Source organism: Lygodium microphyllum, chromosome 7 (genome assembly GCF_053477565.2).
Source record: "Lygodium microphyllum isolate KBCC chromosome 7, Lygodium_microphyllum_v1.1.10, whole genome shotgun sequence".
NCBI classification, from domain to species: Eukaryota; Viridiplantae; Streptophyta; class Polypodiopsida; order Schizaeales; family Lygodiaceae; genus Lygodium; species Lygodium microphyllum.
In genome coordinates this window covers 135,389,419-135,405,314 of record NC_141141.1, presented here as the reverse complement: position 1 = coordinate 135,405,314, position 15,896 = coordinate 135,389,419, and the positions used below count along the sequence as shown (strand labels likewise).

The following is a 15,896-nucleotide window of genomic DNA, read 5'->3' as shown; positions in this document are numbered from 1 at the left end:
TGCTGTGATGCTACATGATCAATATTAAGCTCTTAATGCCATTGTATATTGTGCTCAGACTTTCTTGGAAGGGGACTATGCTTCATACATGTCTGAAGAAAATAAAAGGCAGCTATTAACAACAATCGTGGAAAGAGTCACGTATCGTTTTGATGAGCTTGCAAGGGAACTTATCACTGTGGTATGTGTAATGTATCCTCATTTGATTCCATAATAAAGGGAAAGTTACTGAAATGCCCGTGAATTTTGTGGGAAGTCCCCAAATGCCCCTTAAAATTCCCAAAATTATCAGAATAGCCTTGTATTTTTTATGGTCAGATTGCTCTAAAGTTTTCCTGCTGCGTTCTTCTGTATAACAAAAGTCTACCCTTTAGTGTTGTCAACCCCAAATGAGCTTGTGAAATAGTGACTCTTTTGTCCATGGATCACAAGATATGTCATATGCTTGATGTACAGGAACATCATCATGTATTGAGAAATTTTTGTGAACAACATGAGGGGTATTTGCAAATTTAGGCAAAATTTGATGGGCGTTTTGGGAATGTAGGCTTAAATGGAGTGGTATGATGAAGGGTATTTTAGGAATTTCTAAAAAAGATAGGGGTATTATGCCAATTTTCCCTACACGAATGATATGGAGCTTTGCGCTTAGTCTAAACTAAAGAAGTTCGAAAGTGTTTACATTTACCTTGTGCAAAGATATCACATGTCTGGTTGCGGTTAATTCATTGCAGGCAAGAAAGACAGAATCATCCTTGCAGCGCTTTAGACAAGGTGTTCAAAAGAAAGGCTCAACTGGTACAGATACCGGTGAATCTAACATCTCTGATACAGACAAAATATGCAGGCAATTATATCTTGATGTTCAGGTAATTTTTTATTTTAGCCTTTTTATAGTCTTCAGACTGACCTGGATTGGCTGAGAATAGTTTCAATAAATCATTTGGCATAACTCCTCGCAATCCTGGGGTACTGGCTGTTAACTCTCATGGGGAAGAACAGGCATAAAAGAATAATCCATACTATTAGGCATCTTCAGGCCATTTTCCATGGTCTAACTGGACATTGATCTCATATTGGAACACAGGTGGTTTAACACATAACTGTAACAAACATTCATCGAATTGCATAACCACCCAATATTTTTAGAAAGCATCTTTCCCGATGTAATATCTATATTCGTGAATCCAAGGCAGAGATTAACGAATTTTTTCAACCTGTCAAGAGCACTGTCATCATATCAACTCCCTACTATTGTATAGCGAGACAATGCTGGCACTATCATCTGGTAGGCTGCATAATAACATCCCAGGCTACTTAAGCTCTCTTGGACTTCCATCTTCACATGACCAAATGAAATTCCTGATGAAACGCTTCACCTGGCCAATGCATTGACCTAGAGAGGGCCAACAAGAGGTGATGTACCACACGGTAGCAAGTAGAACCTACTTAGCCACTACCACACTCCCTGCTAGTGATAATATTGCTATGCTCCAATACATTAACTTTTGCCTTATGCATAAGAGCTGCCAGCTGCTTCTTTGAGGTGACATTAATGTCAGCATGACAACCAAGGTACCCGAAGTACCAGGAGGAACCAAGTGAAATTCTCTTGTGGTTTCCAATCTGGCTGTTGAGTGTCATAAACCCAAACTCCATAGAATTTATGCCAATTGATAAGACCCCTTGAGGCTCTACAAAATACCTCCATCACAGCTACAAAAACCCTGATGTTCTCCTCATCCCCATCCAGGTAAACAGTTATCATTTGCAAACTCTATATCCACCAACTCCTCGAACTTCGGGATGGGCAGTCTGATGCCACAGATATTGTAGATCTATCCCTCAAAAAAGAGGTCATGGCCTCTGCTACAAATAGTAGAAGAGAGGCAAGGGGGCAAGCTGGGAATTTAAAACTTCTTTCTTGATTTATTTTCATAGTGCTTTTAACCTCGTGGGTTGAGATTGGAGTATGTACAAGTTGATACGAAGGAGCCAAATCAAAATCTCAGCAACAAGGAGAGGAGGTAAGTTTTCATAGCTCTAAAACTTGCACACCATGGGGACAAGGGAACCACAGGTGTGTCTTTGCACTTGATATTCCATGCACTACACTAGGGGCCCCTTTTTCTCAGTTACTTTCATGCTGGGGGTACAAAGTATATATTTCACGATCTTTATGCATTTCATGGCATGAGGCCCATTGTGGCTATGCACAACAAAATCTAGAAGCCCAGCTCACTGACCTCTAAAAGGTTATCATCTCAACGGCCCTCTTATTCTTATGTCCCAAGAATAACTGATAAATCTCTTTCTCAAGCTCTGCTGAGTAATTGTATGTTTTCCTCCACACCAGGTGTCCAAAGAGCAACTTTGCCAATTTGTGTGTGCAAATCCTGAGCAAGATCTCTTGCTGTGATTGGGCTCTTGTATCCCTGCATTCCTTATCGTACCATTTGTTTTGAGGGGCTGTATTATATGGACGTAATCCATTGGGGGCACTATTGTGGGAAAGCATATGCTACTAAATTGTGTAATGCGTCTGCCAAGTCTCTTGTAGGCTCTTGTAGATAGTGGTACAAGTCCATAATCCTCAGTTCTTTATAGGCTGCACTGCTATATATGTTGCCTGTGTCTCACGTGAACTGATTTCTGTCAGATATCTTAACCCTAGTGTCAACCACATGTTCTACATCCATTAACTCACTCTTGGAATAATACAGCTACTTTCTTTAGATCCTGCAATCTGTGGTTGTGACTGGAAGGTAGATTCCCATTTATAGCCATGTATTATCGAGTGATGATGCCACACGCATTGATGTGTCTCTGCATAAAAAGTGATACTTTGCTCATATATGTGTCCTCAAAATAGCTTGCCTTACAGCATATTATCAGTCTTCTATCCTTATAGATTGCCCATTTCCCTTCCTTGCCTGATTCAAGCACTCTAGGCATATGCTCAATGCAGTACACCACTCGTGCAGTTGTGAGATCCTCAGCTAGGTATATCTGAAGGCCTTCAAGTTCTCCCCTCTTGGAAATAAACATTTTCTTTTTTTCTATATCAGCAAATTTCAAGATTAGTGCTCTTGTTTTGGTCATGTCTTTCCCTACACTTCAAATGCCTTTGCCTCCTCTTATGGGCTCCCTTTTTCTTCCCAACTTCTGACCTGCACATGAATGGCCCTTGCACATCTCCTAGCGTCCTCTTCTAGAGTTTCATTCATAACCTCTTTATTGTTTCTAGGAGTGGTTTTTCCTTTTTGCCCATCTCTATCTAAAATCAGCCTTCAAAGAACCAAAAGGAATGAACTTAAACTTGCAAGCACTTAATTTTTAAAACAGAAATTCAACAATAGAAAAACAAATCAAATAGTAGAGCTAGAATGTTCATGTGCATGGACACAAATAAATATTCGCCTCAAAGCTGAGTGCCCCTTACATTCTTTATAATTACTAAATTTCTAATACAATTATTACTGCTCAGAAATCCCAATCACTAGCTTCCCAAACTCAGCCATCAGCAATCTAGTACAACTGCTCATGGATCTGCAGTGCTGGAGTACTTGTCTCTAGCTGCTCTCACCAGCCAAGACCAAGAGTACCAGCCTCCAGGTCTAAGAAGAACAGCTGTAAATTCCAAGGCACAAGAAGACCAATCTGCACGACACTATATCTTGACAAAACACCCACTTTGACAAACTTTGTCCCAACCAATCTCTCTTAAATGGGCACCATTGAGAGAGGTGCACGTGCACACACTCATGATTTTTGTCATTTTCAGGAGTACGGACGCCGTCTTCATTCTGTGGGAATTACTGCAGAAGAGTTACCAGCATATATTTCATTATGGCAGTGTGTGGCTCCTCCAGAGAAGCAAGAGCAGATTATCCTATGATGCTACTGCAGGAGTTCATTATTCAGTTGTACAGATTTGTTGGAGTACAGATGAAACAGAAAAGAAGCTTGTAGCTTTAAAGAGGTTGAATTTCTGGCGAACATCTAGGGCAGGGTCTCTTTTCATTGTTTGTCAAGCCTCCACAGATGAAAATGAACTTGAGGTTTTTGCTTGGGAAGGCAGATCCAAAGTAGGTGTGTAGGGAACAAGCCTCGATGGCTCAAAATACATGGTGAGGTTTTAGCTTGGGAAGGCAGAGCCAGACTGGGAGCATGAAGGTCAGCCAAATGTTTAGAGAAAATCGGTATTACAAATATGCTGGTAAAAGCAGGTGCAGCATGGAAGTCTTGGTTAACTCCGGTCCAACCAAAAAGAATAGAACCCCAATCCATGAGCACCCCAAGTGACTTTTACAGGGCATACACATTTTCCTGAATTGTATCCCGAAGTGGCGTATACATTTTCCTGAATTGTATCAAAGCCACTTCGTGCTTCTTTCATCTCACATGCCCACATACTTGTTCAAATATGTGTTTGTAAATTGTAGAATGTTCCTTGTTTGTTTTTCCATGATGACATCATTATGGCATAAGAGTTAGTGGATGCACATGGGCATGCTTACTATCTACAGAAAATTCTCCTCGTCTCCCCTTAAACAGGAGTTGAAAGTCTTTTTGCCATTTATCCAGACATCTGTCTTGCTGACACAAGATGAAAATCTCCCCTGCCTTTGTCACCCTTACATTTTTACTCTCATCACAGATCTGTCATTGTCATTCACTCCAAGCTATACATGTGCTTGAGACAAAAAGGTGATGTTATCGCTTAAAAGCAATAAAGATTTCAGATTATTCAATGTTTATGCATTGGGGTGGAAGAAAAAGGAAGTCATTGCACCCTTGAGGGTGTAGGATGGTGTGAGGGATAATCTAGTAATGGTATGTTTGGCATTATGGGCCATCCAGGAATTTGTGTGTAAACTCGCTTTCTGAGGCAGTAAGACTATGTGTTAAGTGAAACTTTTCATGTTATTGGGAGTGTTCCTCCTTTCTAAGAATGCTTTGTAAATCCTATGGGCTACATGCTTTTCATGGTGCTTGATTTCAAAGATCTTGAAGTCGATGAAGTTGTTTGTACAAGGAGCCTCTAAGTTGACATAGAAACTGAAATGTGAAGTACATTCATGTTTCCACAATGTTTGCTTCTTGTTTATGAGGTTACATCTTTTTCAAGCCGCTCATAGAATCATATGTTTTCCTTAATCAAGTGTGACCCCTCCTCAAGTATTTTATGTGTATGTGCATGTACACATGCTAATGTGTTTGTGTGTGCATATGGAACATCACCTTCTTTATACATTGATATAGTATAATTTTTATCATCTAAACAAATGTGTGTGCATGCATGCGTCAATACAAAAGATTGGAAAAAGGGAGTATTGATCTTGATTATTAGTGTTTGAGGTGAGTAATATCATCAATAGGAAGCTATTAGAGACCATATGATTTGACATCTCCAAACGGTTTAGAAAGTGCAAAATTTGACCCAAGTATAAAAGTGAGAAGAGCTACTCAAAAATAGAATTAAGATTTGACCATTTTAGAAATTTTTGCCAAATTTGTGGGAAGGAAAATAATCCCTCAAATAAGTTGACAATCTATCTAGAAAGCCACATGTGGAAGGGAAAAATCCCAAAATGTGAGGGATTGTTGTTACATGTGCATTACAACATTAACAAACTAAACTAACTATGCCTTCTTGCAAGAAGCACCCCAAAAGGTAACACATTAATTGGACAGTTCTAGGGGAAATGTCTCAATGTAAGAGGAAGTTGATTTTTCCACAAGCTTTGTCGAACTTTTGTCCACCAATATAGGGATTGACAAATGCTAAAGAACATTGACATTATGTTTTACCCATAACAAAAAAGTTATGAACTATGAATCAAGTGGAAGTACTAGTTGAAATGACCTTGAAACATATTTGATCTTGTGCCATGTTGGTTATCAATGCATGGCCAAGCCATACCTAGCAAAAGCGACCACAAGGAAAGCACAAAGTATTGTTATCGACCATTGGTTTGGATTACATCACTATTAATTGATTATATGTGGTATATTTGCACAAATGAGCATATAATACTTTAGGTTTCATTATGCTGTTTGGCATGATAATTTTATGCAATATGAGAGTATAATTGATGTTTTGGGATCAACTGAGCCATGGACCACAATGCAAATGTGTAGGCTTAAATAGTTTACTATATAGAGACAAGATTTCTTCCTTTGTGGATGTTTTAATAATACCCCCCTCACAAATGGAGAAATGTTTCATTAGTTCTCATATCTTGGCATTTGAAAGGGAAAGTGAACAACATCCAATGCAAAGATGTGGGGGATTCCAAACCAAATGTTGGTTTTTCATGCAAGCTTTGGATTGACAACAATATTATCTTGTCATATATTGTGCCTTTATGATTGGGCCTTTATTTATGTGTGAGTACTTAACAAAGTTTGATTTTCTATATGTAACACATCATACATGATTATGCCCAATAGAACATGTGTCAAGGTGGGCAACACATTTAAAAAGTAGAATTAGGCCTATAAGTATCAAACAAGTAAATTTAGAGCATTTTAGTTGTTACAAATGGATAATATGGCTCTTACAGAAGCGTTGATTGAAAGTATTATTACCTTTGAGAGCTAGATGTTAAACTTATGGAAGTCAAGGCCTGCTTATTTGAAGGTTCTTTTCTTTAAGATAGTGTAAGTTCATGTATCAATATTTCATTGAAAGGGCTCCAAAGTATGATGGTTGGTAAGTTAGGTGCTTTTTATTATAGTAATTTGCAAATGTATTTGTAGCTCTTGCTCCTTTGACAAATGTTGTAAATTCTAAAAGTATGTGTTTGAGCCATCTTCACATGACCTTTGATGAATTGGATGCTTTTTTACTTGGGGATTCTTTTATTGAAGAACTACTTCATCCTATTGAAACTATTGGTAAGCGAAAGTCATTTTGAATGGGAGGGACTTACAATTGAATCCTACCAATTTTTTTTGGATACACTACAAGGTAGTGATGATTAGAGTTAATAACGATCGGTAGTCAAGATAGTTACTATGCTCTTGAAAAGAAGAATCACAAAGTTGTTTCACAAAAAACACTTGGGTAACCACTTGCTAACAAGAGACTTATTACTTGGATATTGGTGGCTTGCAAACCTTACCAATTCAATTATCAATAGGTCAAAGGAAGGCTTTTATTCTTGCTTACATTTGGCAATACAATTTTATTTCTAAAGATCATTAATAGCTTGGCTAATGTCCATTTGGCAATAGAATATACTAAGCATACAAACAAGATGTTATCTTGTCAGAAATCCATGTGGAAAGGGCTTTTGATCCTATGCATTTAGATTTTCTCATGGACAATGGCAAAATTAGGCTTTGGAACAAAAGTGCAAAATTTTATTTGGTGACTTCAACTATGTTGCTTCTTGCATTTTTGGATCGTATATCATCAAGTCTTAGGTGAATTCCTAATGAAAAGTAGCCCTTTGACCTCTCTGTTTACTAGCCTAGCTTGATCACCTTTCATGAGCCATTCACCTACATCATGTGCAACTTCTAAATGGACCTATTTTTGTTGCTTAGAATGTGTTTTTGACTATGTAGAGGCGATCAACTGCCAAGACCAACAAACCGCTTATTGTTTCAAGTGTTCCAAACCGAGCACTAATGGCTATCTCTCACATAGCCGATGCGCTATCGATCTCCGAGTGTAGTGAGCTTACCTCCACGCCCAATCAAGTTGCCTCCTCTCCCAAGCACTCTGGTAGCTCCATGATCCAAGTGCAAGCTTCAAGCAAGCTTGATCCTCAAGCTCCACTCTCCAAGCTCCATTGCCGTGAGCAAGAGAAGAGAAGAGAAGAGAAGAGAAGAAGAGAGGAGAAGATGGAGAGCTTCTCCACCACGGTCCCTCACCCTTACGCACTCACTCCCTCACACTCTCACACTCCCTCTCTCAACCACAAGCTCAAGCAAGCAAGAACAAGAAGAAAAAGAAGAAGAAGAAGAGAGCTACTTTTGGCCACACACAAGAATGAGCTCTCATTCATCTTTTGAACTTTATATACAAAGCCCTAAATCCCATTTGGGCGGTCATTCCTTTTTTACATGGATGGCCATAGCCTAGGTTCTTTTTTCCATTGTTCTCCTATCTTCCTAGTTTCCTTCCAACCGTCCATCTACCTTTACAATTTGCATGGGTGAGAGCCCAGTACTCTCAAAATAAATCGTGGTGCACCTTGTGTTCTTTTACAAAAGCATTGACTTGCGCTTTTTCTTGTGCACCTTTCTCCTTGATTCAGGACTTTTCCACACTTCTTGTGTTTCTATATTTCTCCTGGCGCGCCTTCATCTCCCATTTCACTTTTTCCTTGACCTTATCTTTTGCTTTAGATTTTTCCAATTTTCCAACCTTGTTTGTTTGAGGGTTAACATTACTCCCCTCCTACATGAGTGCCAATCCCATTGCACTTGCTGGTGGTGAGGAGGACGGTGGTGCTAGGATGCTAGGGGTTTCTTGAGGTTGTGGACATACCGTGGTGGAGGTGTGTTGGAGGGATTTCTTGACCTGTTAGAGGGATTTATGGAATTGAAAGGCCCTTGGGCTAGGTAAGGGCCCTAGTGTTGGAGGGATTTTTGAAACTGAGAGGCCCCGGCATTGGATATGAGCCCTAAAGTTGGAGGGATGTTGGGGGGCGGGTCCATCTTTGAAATTCAAAAGGGTGTTAGATGGATCCGTCATTTAACTCTCTGTGGTGGCTGAGTTTTCCTGCGCTGTTCCACATGAGCTTCTTCATTCGCTTTCTTATTGTGGGTATTGTGTTCGCCCCTTGGTTGGTTGTGCTCTATCTGATGGCACATGGCGTAGGATGGGAAGGGCACTGCATGGATTATGGGGTCTCTGAAGCTGGTGGTGGGGCCTTCTGTGGTACCTGGAAAGAAAAGAATGTGCACTACCTGGGGTGTGTCTGCCTGATCGTAGAGTGTATGGTGCTGATGTGGTGGAACTGGGAGATGGGTTCGGCAAGCCCTTGGTGGTGTCCCACACTTGAGGACCCAGTTGGTGTAGACGGAGGGTGAGGTGCATGGAGCTTAGGGTGATAAGTCTAACCATAGGTGAGTGGTACCTCCCTAGGTGTGTCCTGCCCTTGTTGTGCCCTGAGCATGTGTCGTGTGGGGGATGGGACTAGGTATGAAAACACTTGGTGCAGTGATTTGTGGCGTGCAAAGTTTTTTTTTTTTGGGTCACGAGGGGTGTTCTCAGACTCTACCCTAATCTTCCTCGAACGAGTCGCAAGGTGGTCTTAGGGATTTAGTCAAGAAGGCACAGCTCTGCAGGTATTCCTTGATGTTAGCCCTCACATTGAGAGGTGTAGTTGACAAAAAAGGGTGGCTGCACCTCATAAAGTGGTTATCATTCATGTCTTCAAGGATCCTCATGCAAAATGAGGGAAACAAGGTTGCCCTCATCATGAGCTTAGTCGTAGCACAGCTATCTATTCTTAGGTTAATGTCAAAAAAGAGTGGGGGGAAGTGGGCTTCCTCAACTATGCTAGCTTTTGTTTAAGCATAAACCTAATGATCCTCAGGTAATTACAAGTGGTTATGAAGGCTGGGTCTGGGCAAGAAGAGAAATCCTCGAGAAAGCGATTCATAGAAGGGTGCAAGTCCCCTACTCTAAAGGTCATGCATTCCCTGGGAGTTGATGCATTGACATTGTAGATCTTCGGAAAGTCATACCTTCCATGCACCCCCTATCATAATCCACTCCGTGTCTGCGAGGGTAGGGCATGTAGGCAGGATCATTCCGTTCTTCCTGTAGCATACTGCAAAAAGTAATCCATGCATCAAAATTGGTGTCCCAGATCCTCCTCCGCCACTTAGGCTGCGCCTCATAGCCTTGGACAGTTTTGGGAATCTAATAGACCTTGTCCTACCAGTAGTCCGTAGGCTCCTGCCTCCATTGGGTAATGATGATGCTCCGCTCGACCCATTGGTCCACTAGGATATTGCCCAAACGAATGATTCCTTACACTACCTCCAGGGGTAAGACTCGGTTTAAGGTCCATGGGAAGAGGAAGGAGAACTCGAAGGGTCAGGATTGGAGCTCTTGTTGTTGCCAGATAGTCGGCTTCTGCGGCCAGTTAATGGGGTGGTGATCCTCGTGTAGTGGCATGGGCTCGTCAGGAAGCTGTTGTGGCCGTGCATGTGCCCTCTGCTGGGCTTGCTCCACAAGTTCCCGTCTTCTTCTTCTTGGAGCTACAACGCGCTCAGAAACCTGGGTACCCTCCAGCTCTTCTAAGGGTAGATTAGGTAAGGGCGGACTAGCCTCTCGGATTTGCGGTTCTTCTTCAAATGCTTGTTTGAGGTCATGCCCTTCCTCGATGTCGTGTTCCACAGGGAGTTGGATTGGAGGTAGGTAGAGATACTCTTGTTCTCCTCAAATCCAAGTTCCCTAAGCTCATCGGTGGAGAGGCCGGCTTGTCACAAGTAGCTACATTGCTGCTCCTTGGTTATGCCTATGTTGTTTGGAAGTGTGCGCCCGTGCAAGCCATATCTTAAAGCTCTGGTTGTCAGTTCAAGCTTCCTCCTCATTCTCTCCATTGAATCCTCACCTTCAACTTGTGTGACATGAAGCACAATGCTCAAAAAGGCTTGCCTCTGCGTGTTGGAGCACGCTTCAACGGCCTCAGCTCTAGACTCTGCAAGCACCCTCTCACATTCTGATAGTGCCATGCGCTCTGTCTCAGTCCCCGCACTCTTTCAAGGTTGCATTCCTTTCACTCCTATGCCTTTTCTTCCATGTTTTCCTTACCCCTCTCCATCTCCTGAGACAACATCATTACCACATGTTACTGCTCACTTCATATCTCCACCATCTAGGTCTTCTCCTTATCTCAGTGGTTCAGCTGCTTCAAGGCCATCCTCCTACCTTGCACATCCACAGAGTACTATTGGTAGGCTTCTGCGATCCGTTATAATAGATCTTCAGTAGTTTGCGCACAACTTTCAAGCTCTGCCTGATGCAGCTTCCTTTCGGTCATGGCCATGGCCATTAGTGCCTCCACCTCCTCCCGAGCATTCTTTAGGTCATCTTGTAGGCTTGTTGTGGCTTTTTCAATGGCCTCGTCCCTCATTTCCGACATGGCTTCTATTTCTCTCTCCAGCCTTCCTTGCTCTTCCCTTGCCATCCACAGCTGGAATCCCAAGGCGTCCTCCTATTCTTGGCATTGTTCTTTTGGTGCCTTGTCTCCTTCTTGCGAGCTTCCCTATAGTTCTACATGCATAGCTTCAACCCGTGCCATTCGTTGCTGGAGCTCAGCATATTGCTAGATGAGCCACTTGTGGCCTTGCTGCTCCACCACCGAGTCTTGGGCTTCATCCTCTAGTCTTTGCCTTAGGCGATCTTCATTTTCTTTAGCCTTCTTTTCTTGGGCACTGACTTGCTCTTTCAAGCTCCGAATTTCTTTCTAATGCTCAAAGGTTCATTGTGTCATCTCTAGTTGTAGGGCTGCCACAACCTTTCTTTTGGCCTCCAACTCCTTAACAACGGCCTTCTTCCCTTCCTTGGCCCTCTCTAGTTGGCCTAGGAGTTCAGCCACATAGGCATCATAGTTCGCGATCGGGGGCATCGTTGGCAGTGCTGTGATGGACACTTCCAGCTTTTCTCGCTTTGCGTCCTACCTAGACTCAGTGTCCGCCGCAGAGACAACCTTTTGGCTCCTGTCCCTAGCGCCATCTCTAGTACTTTTGTGAGCAGGAGTTGCATCATGGACATGAGCTGAGTGATGTCCATGGCAAACATTGGCTCCTGTGTGGTGGAGGTGGTGGTGGCGGTTTGAGGCGTGAGAGTCAAAGGGAGGGGGTGCAACGGGGCCTTGCCCTTTCCCACGACAACTGGGGCTACTTCAGCACTGCCGCTTGGTTCGCCTTCGTGCCATGGGCTCAAGGTGGGCATTCCTCTAGAACCGTAGGCCTCCTCTACAGACTCTTTTTGGGCCTTTATAGTCCTTTCACTTGACTGCACTTGTTCATGGTGAGGCAGTCGGTCTGGGGTTTCCCCTACTCCCTCTCCACCTTCCTTTGTGTCCTTCAAGGCCTCCTAGATGATGGCCACTGCCAAGATTCCACCGAACCTGATGGTGGATGCTTTGGAGGAGGACTTCTTTCAAACTGATCTTGCTGTGGAGGTCGGGGATTCTCCTCCTACTACCGTTCTACCAATGGTTAAAGCTTTTGCTGAGCTTTCAATAGTTTTGCACACGAAGGCATTCCAATCTATTTAGTCCAAGGATCTTGCTGCGATGCTCTCCAACAATGGTTGGCATGCCAATTCTGTTCATAAGGGCATTGTACCTTTGGCTGGAGAAGAGAGTATGGACCATCTTTGCCTGCAACTTGATCTCGGGATTTGGAATATCCGCTAAACTTACCCCATCCACTGTGCATACGGTAGCCTTGTTCATTCCTAGCATGTTGTAAACATCCCTTTTTGGGTGTCACTCTCGGTCCTGCTAGTAAGGCCTAGGGCCTTCTCCACCACCTCACGGCTCAATTCCACCTCTACTTGTTGGTGGGCTTCTTCCCCTTTCCTAATTGTCACCATGCCACAGTTCCTTTCGGCATTGAAGCTCCTCAGAAACTCTGCACATTTTTCATAGTTGACCGCCTGCCCAACCTTTTCTACGTACTTCTGCAAGCTGCACAACTCTCCACGAGTCGTTTTATGGGTGGCTCTTCCATGATGACGTCCTCTAGGTTTACGGCATGCTTGAATGTGAACTGGCTGTAGCCCCTCGTTTCTACCGTCAAGGCCATACTTAGCTTACTCTTCCTCCGTAAATGGAAGCTTGATGCCTTTATCTTGCCTTGCCATTTTAGGTTCCTGTCATATATCATGGTTCACCATTAGTATTCCTAATACATTTTCTTACTGGAAAATAAACAGGAATTGATCATGCTTTTATGGCAAGAAGAACATGCGTTAAGCAACAAAAACAATTTCTCCTTGAGCAGTTCTATTCATTTCCAAGATCTTATGACACTTTTTCTTGATTTCACCTTCCTTCACCTTTACCCCCCCTCTCCCCTTGGGAATGAGAAGAATCCTTCCTAGGATTGGGGGCATGGGGGAGGCAAGACATTTGAGCACTATAGGGTGCTATTTACTTGGGTATCAACCAATTATAAAAATCAAGGTTGTATTCCAATTGGGCATGACAATCGACATTACGAGGGCTAATGCACACTTGGGTAATATAAGTTAGGACATCGGTTAGAATGTCACCCAAGTTGATGTGGCTAGCCACATGTAGCTCTTCTTCCATAAGGATACGATCAATGTAAGGATGGGCTAAGACCTAGTCGTCTAGGTGTTTGGAGGAAGTGGTGGCCAAGACCCTAAATGAGGTTGGTGATACGTAAGTCGGGTCATACTCAGTTGTCTTGATGGCGCGTCGCCGCTCAACATTAGTCATTATTTAGCAACCCCGCTTCTCCCATTGGAGATGTAGGAAGCCCCATTTTTGTAGGAACAAGGAGTTAGAGTCAGCGAGGCAAGTAAGTTCCTCAATCTCAACGGTTGACGCAGGCCTTTGGGGCTTGTGGTAGGATGTTATTAATAGTATGTTGAATGCGTGCTCTTTTGAGATTTCACCATTATTGATCAACTCTTTTGAGACTTTGGGGGATGTTACAGTTATAAACTTGTATTCTTCCCAAGTGCAGGATAAGGAACGAACCTCAAAGGCAAGGGGTTCATCAAGTAAGCCGAGGTCAAGTCTTTTGTAGCTCCTAGCGAACGTGGTAAAGGTGTTATCCAAGAGCTTGATGCAAGTCACCAAGTCATCCCCCGTATTCTTAGCAAGGTCCTTGGCGACCAATAGAAATGAACGTCGCTCATAGGAAGGTCTAAGACCTGTTGGTGGTTGGGGTGGAATTGAGCTAGACAGTAATGGTTCGAGGGGTGGCGGACTAGGCAGTGCTGGATCTAAGGATAACTCCGTAGCCCAATCCACATGTCCAGCACTGCTTCAGGGTACTGAGAGTGGCTCTAGTGGCATGGATGGTGCATTGATTCCCTCTTGCACCGCCAATAGGGTGCCAAGTTCTTTGGACTTAGATGATTCCGGGATATTGAGCTGTTGTTTCAGTCGATATATTGGTTGGGGTTTTTTTACCGCAATCGTCATAGGTTTTGTGGGCTTTGCAGCTCAGGTTTCTTGGGTGTTCCTTGCCTTAGCAGGAGTGGGGCTTCCTGGATGTGGGGTGGCAGTCAATGGTCGTGGTTGGACTATGCTTCGAGGATCTCTCGTCGTGGGCACCCATATCCAGGTGTTGCCTTGGTAGTATCCTTGGGCTCGCATCAAATCTTTAGGAATTCATTGCAGCTTGATTGTTGTGCATCTATGTTGATAGCGTCGAATCAGTCACTTAGGTTTCGAATGATAGCTGTTAGCCTTACGGGGCCGTGTTTGCTTGCTGTCCGTAGGTCATTTTTGGTGCCTTGGCACCCATTTAAGAGTGGACTCTGCGGCCTTGGAAATGGCCTTAGTTGGCGGTGGTTTTGTGGTCTAGGTGGGTTGTGATAACTCACGACCCCCTTTCTTAGGCTTGGTCCTAGGTGGCTCTATCAGTGGCATAGCAGGATTTGGTAGAGCCTTGTTGCCCTTGCTGGAAGCTGTCACGATTCAAACGTTGCCAGTAGAAAGGCGAATCTGCTACAGATCGTAGTCCACATTGTAATGTACTTGCTTCTTAAAAGTGCATCCCAATAGTGTTTCTTGACCTGCATCCTTCGTATTTGGCAATACATAAAAGATGATTGGTAGGCTCTCAAACTCGATAGAGACTACGATCTTGCACTTCCCTAGGAGTGCACATGACTTGCCCCCAAATGGGCTCAGTTTAACTTTGGTGGGCTGTAACTGTGGCTGACCAATGAGGGTCCAATGAGCATAGGTCAAGACATTAAATTCATCTCCCTCATCAATAAAGACATCAAAAGCATGTGTGTGCCGAGCAGTGGCCGTGATGCATAGGTATGCTGGTACTACTACCTCTTCATCCTCGTCCTTTAGTTCGATGATGGTGGCTACAAATACATTGACAAGGGCTTCCAGCACATGGGGTTCATGTAGTGGGTGTGTAGGAGGATAGTACTTCTTTATGTGATTGCCATTAAAGAAGCCTATGCCCTCACCTTCAGTGTCGTATTCTACAATGTCTACCTCCTCCCTGATCTCCTCACTATTGGAGTAGCAGTCCTTGTACTCATCATTAGAATTGGCTTCTCATGTTTGCTCGTTATCCCTCAAACTCTCGTCTCTGGCATGTCCTTTGTCGATAACTAAGGCCCAATCGTACATTAAGTTCAAGTCATGCACCTTAGTCCATCTCCACTTAGGAGCGTTCAAGAGGTCTTTGAGGGGCTTGAGATTAGCAGTGGGATTGCCAGTCAACTTGCCCGTCAGATACTCAAGGGTCTCATGCAGTTCTAGCTTGTTGCTAGGAACGTGGGAAGGGATAGGTCTAGGTCAGTTGCTTGAGCTCCTGGCCATCGTACAAAGGATCACTACGGGCTCCCTCCTTAAGACACTTGTGGTTTTTGCAACCTGTTTGTACATCTCCTCCTCATTTGGGAATGGGAGATCGATGGTTGCTAGTACGTGCATCCAATCTCGCTCATCGTTAGGGCAAGGAATGTATTTGGTCTGTGAGACTTTCTTATTGGTGTATCACCACCTTGAGCATGGCAGAGACGGCATCCAAGTTGATAGGGGTTGTCTTCCAAGTGTCCATCTCAACCTTTATCGCTTCCATTCAGTTCCCTAGGAACATTAGACCATTGCCCCAATCTTCAATGACTCGAGCGTTCCTCATCCAGGGTCGTCCTAGCAGAATGTCGTTGTCCACTCCCTTCATGA

At 43.5% G+C, this 15,896-nt stretch overlaps 1 protein-coding gene across 2 annotated transcripts in view; it reads left to right on the top strand.

Annotated features, from left to right (window-relative positions):
• The window catches only part of LOC148033998 (oligomeric golgi complex subunit-like protein), a 106,301-nt gene extending 101,277 nt beyond the window's left edge, over positions 1 to 5,024 (top strand). The window contains exons 9-11 of one of the 2 annotated variants that reach the window (XM_087682007.1): positions 59 to 181; positions 735 to 869; positions 3,785 to 5,024. In XM_087682007.1, coding sequence (XP_087538133.1) covers positions 59 to 181; positions 735 to 869; positions 3,785 to 3,898 — 372 coding nt within the window. In that variant the 3' untranslated portion in view covers positions 3,899 to 5,024. The remainder of the gene's footprint in view (positions 1 to 58; positions 182 to 734; positions 870 to 3,784) is intronic. The other variant, XM_087682006.1, reaches the window with a different exon arrangement.
• The last annotated feature ends 10,872 nt before the right edge of the window (positions 5,025 to 15,896 follow it).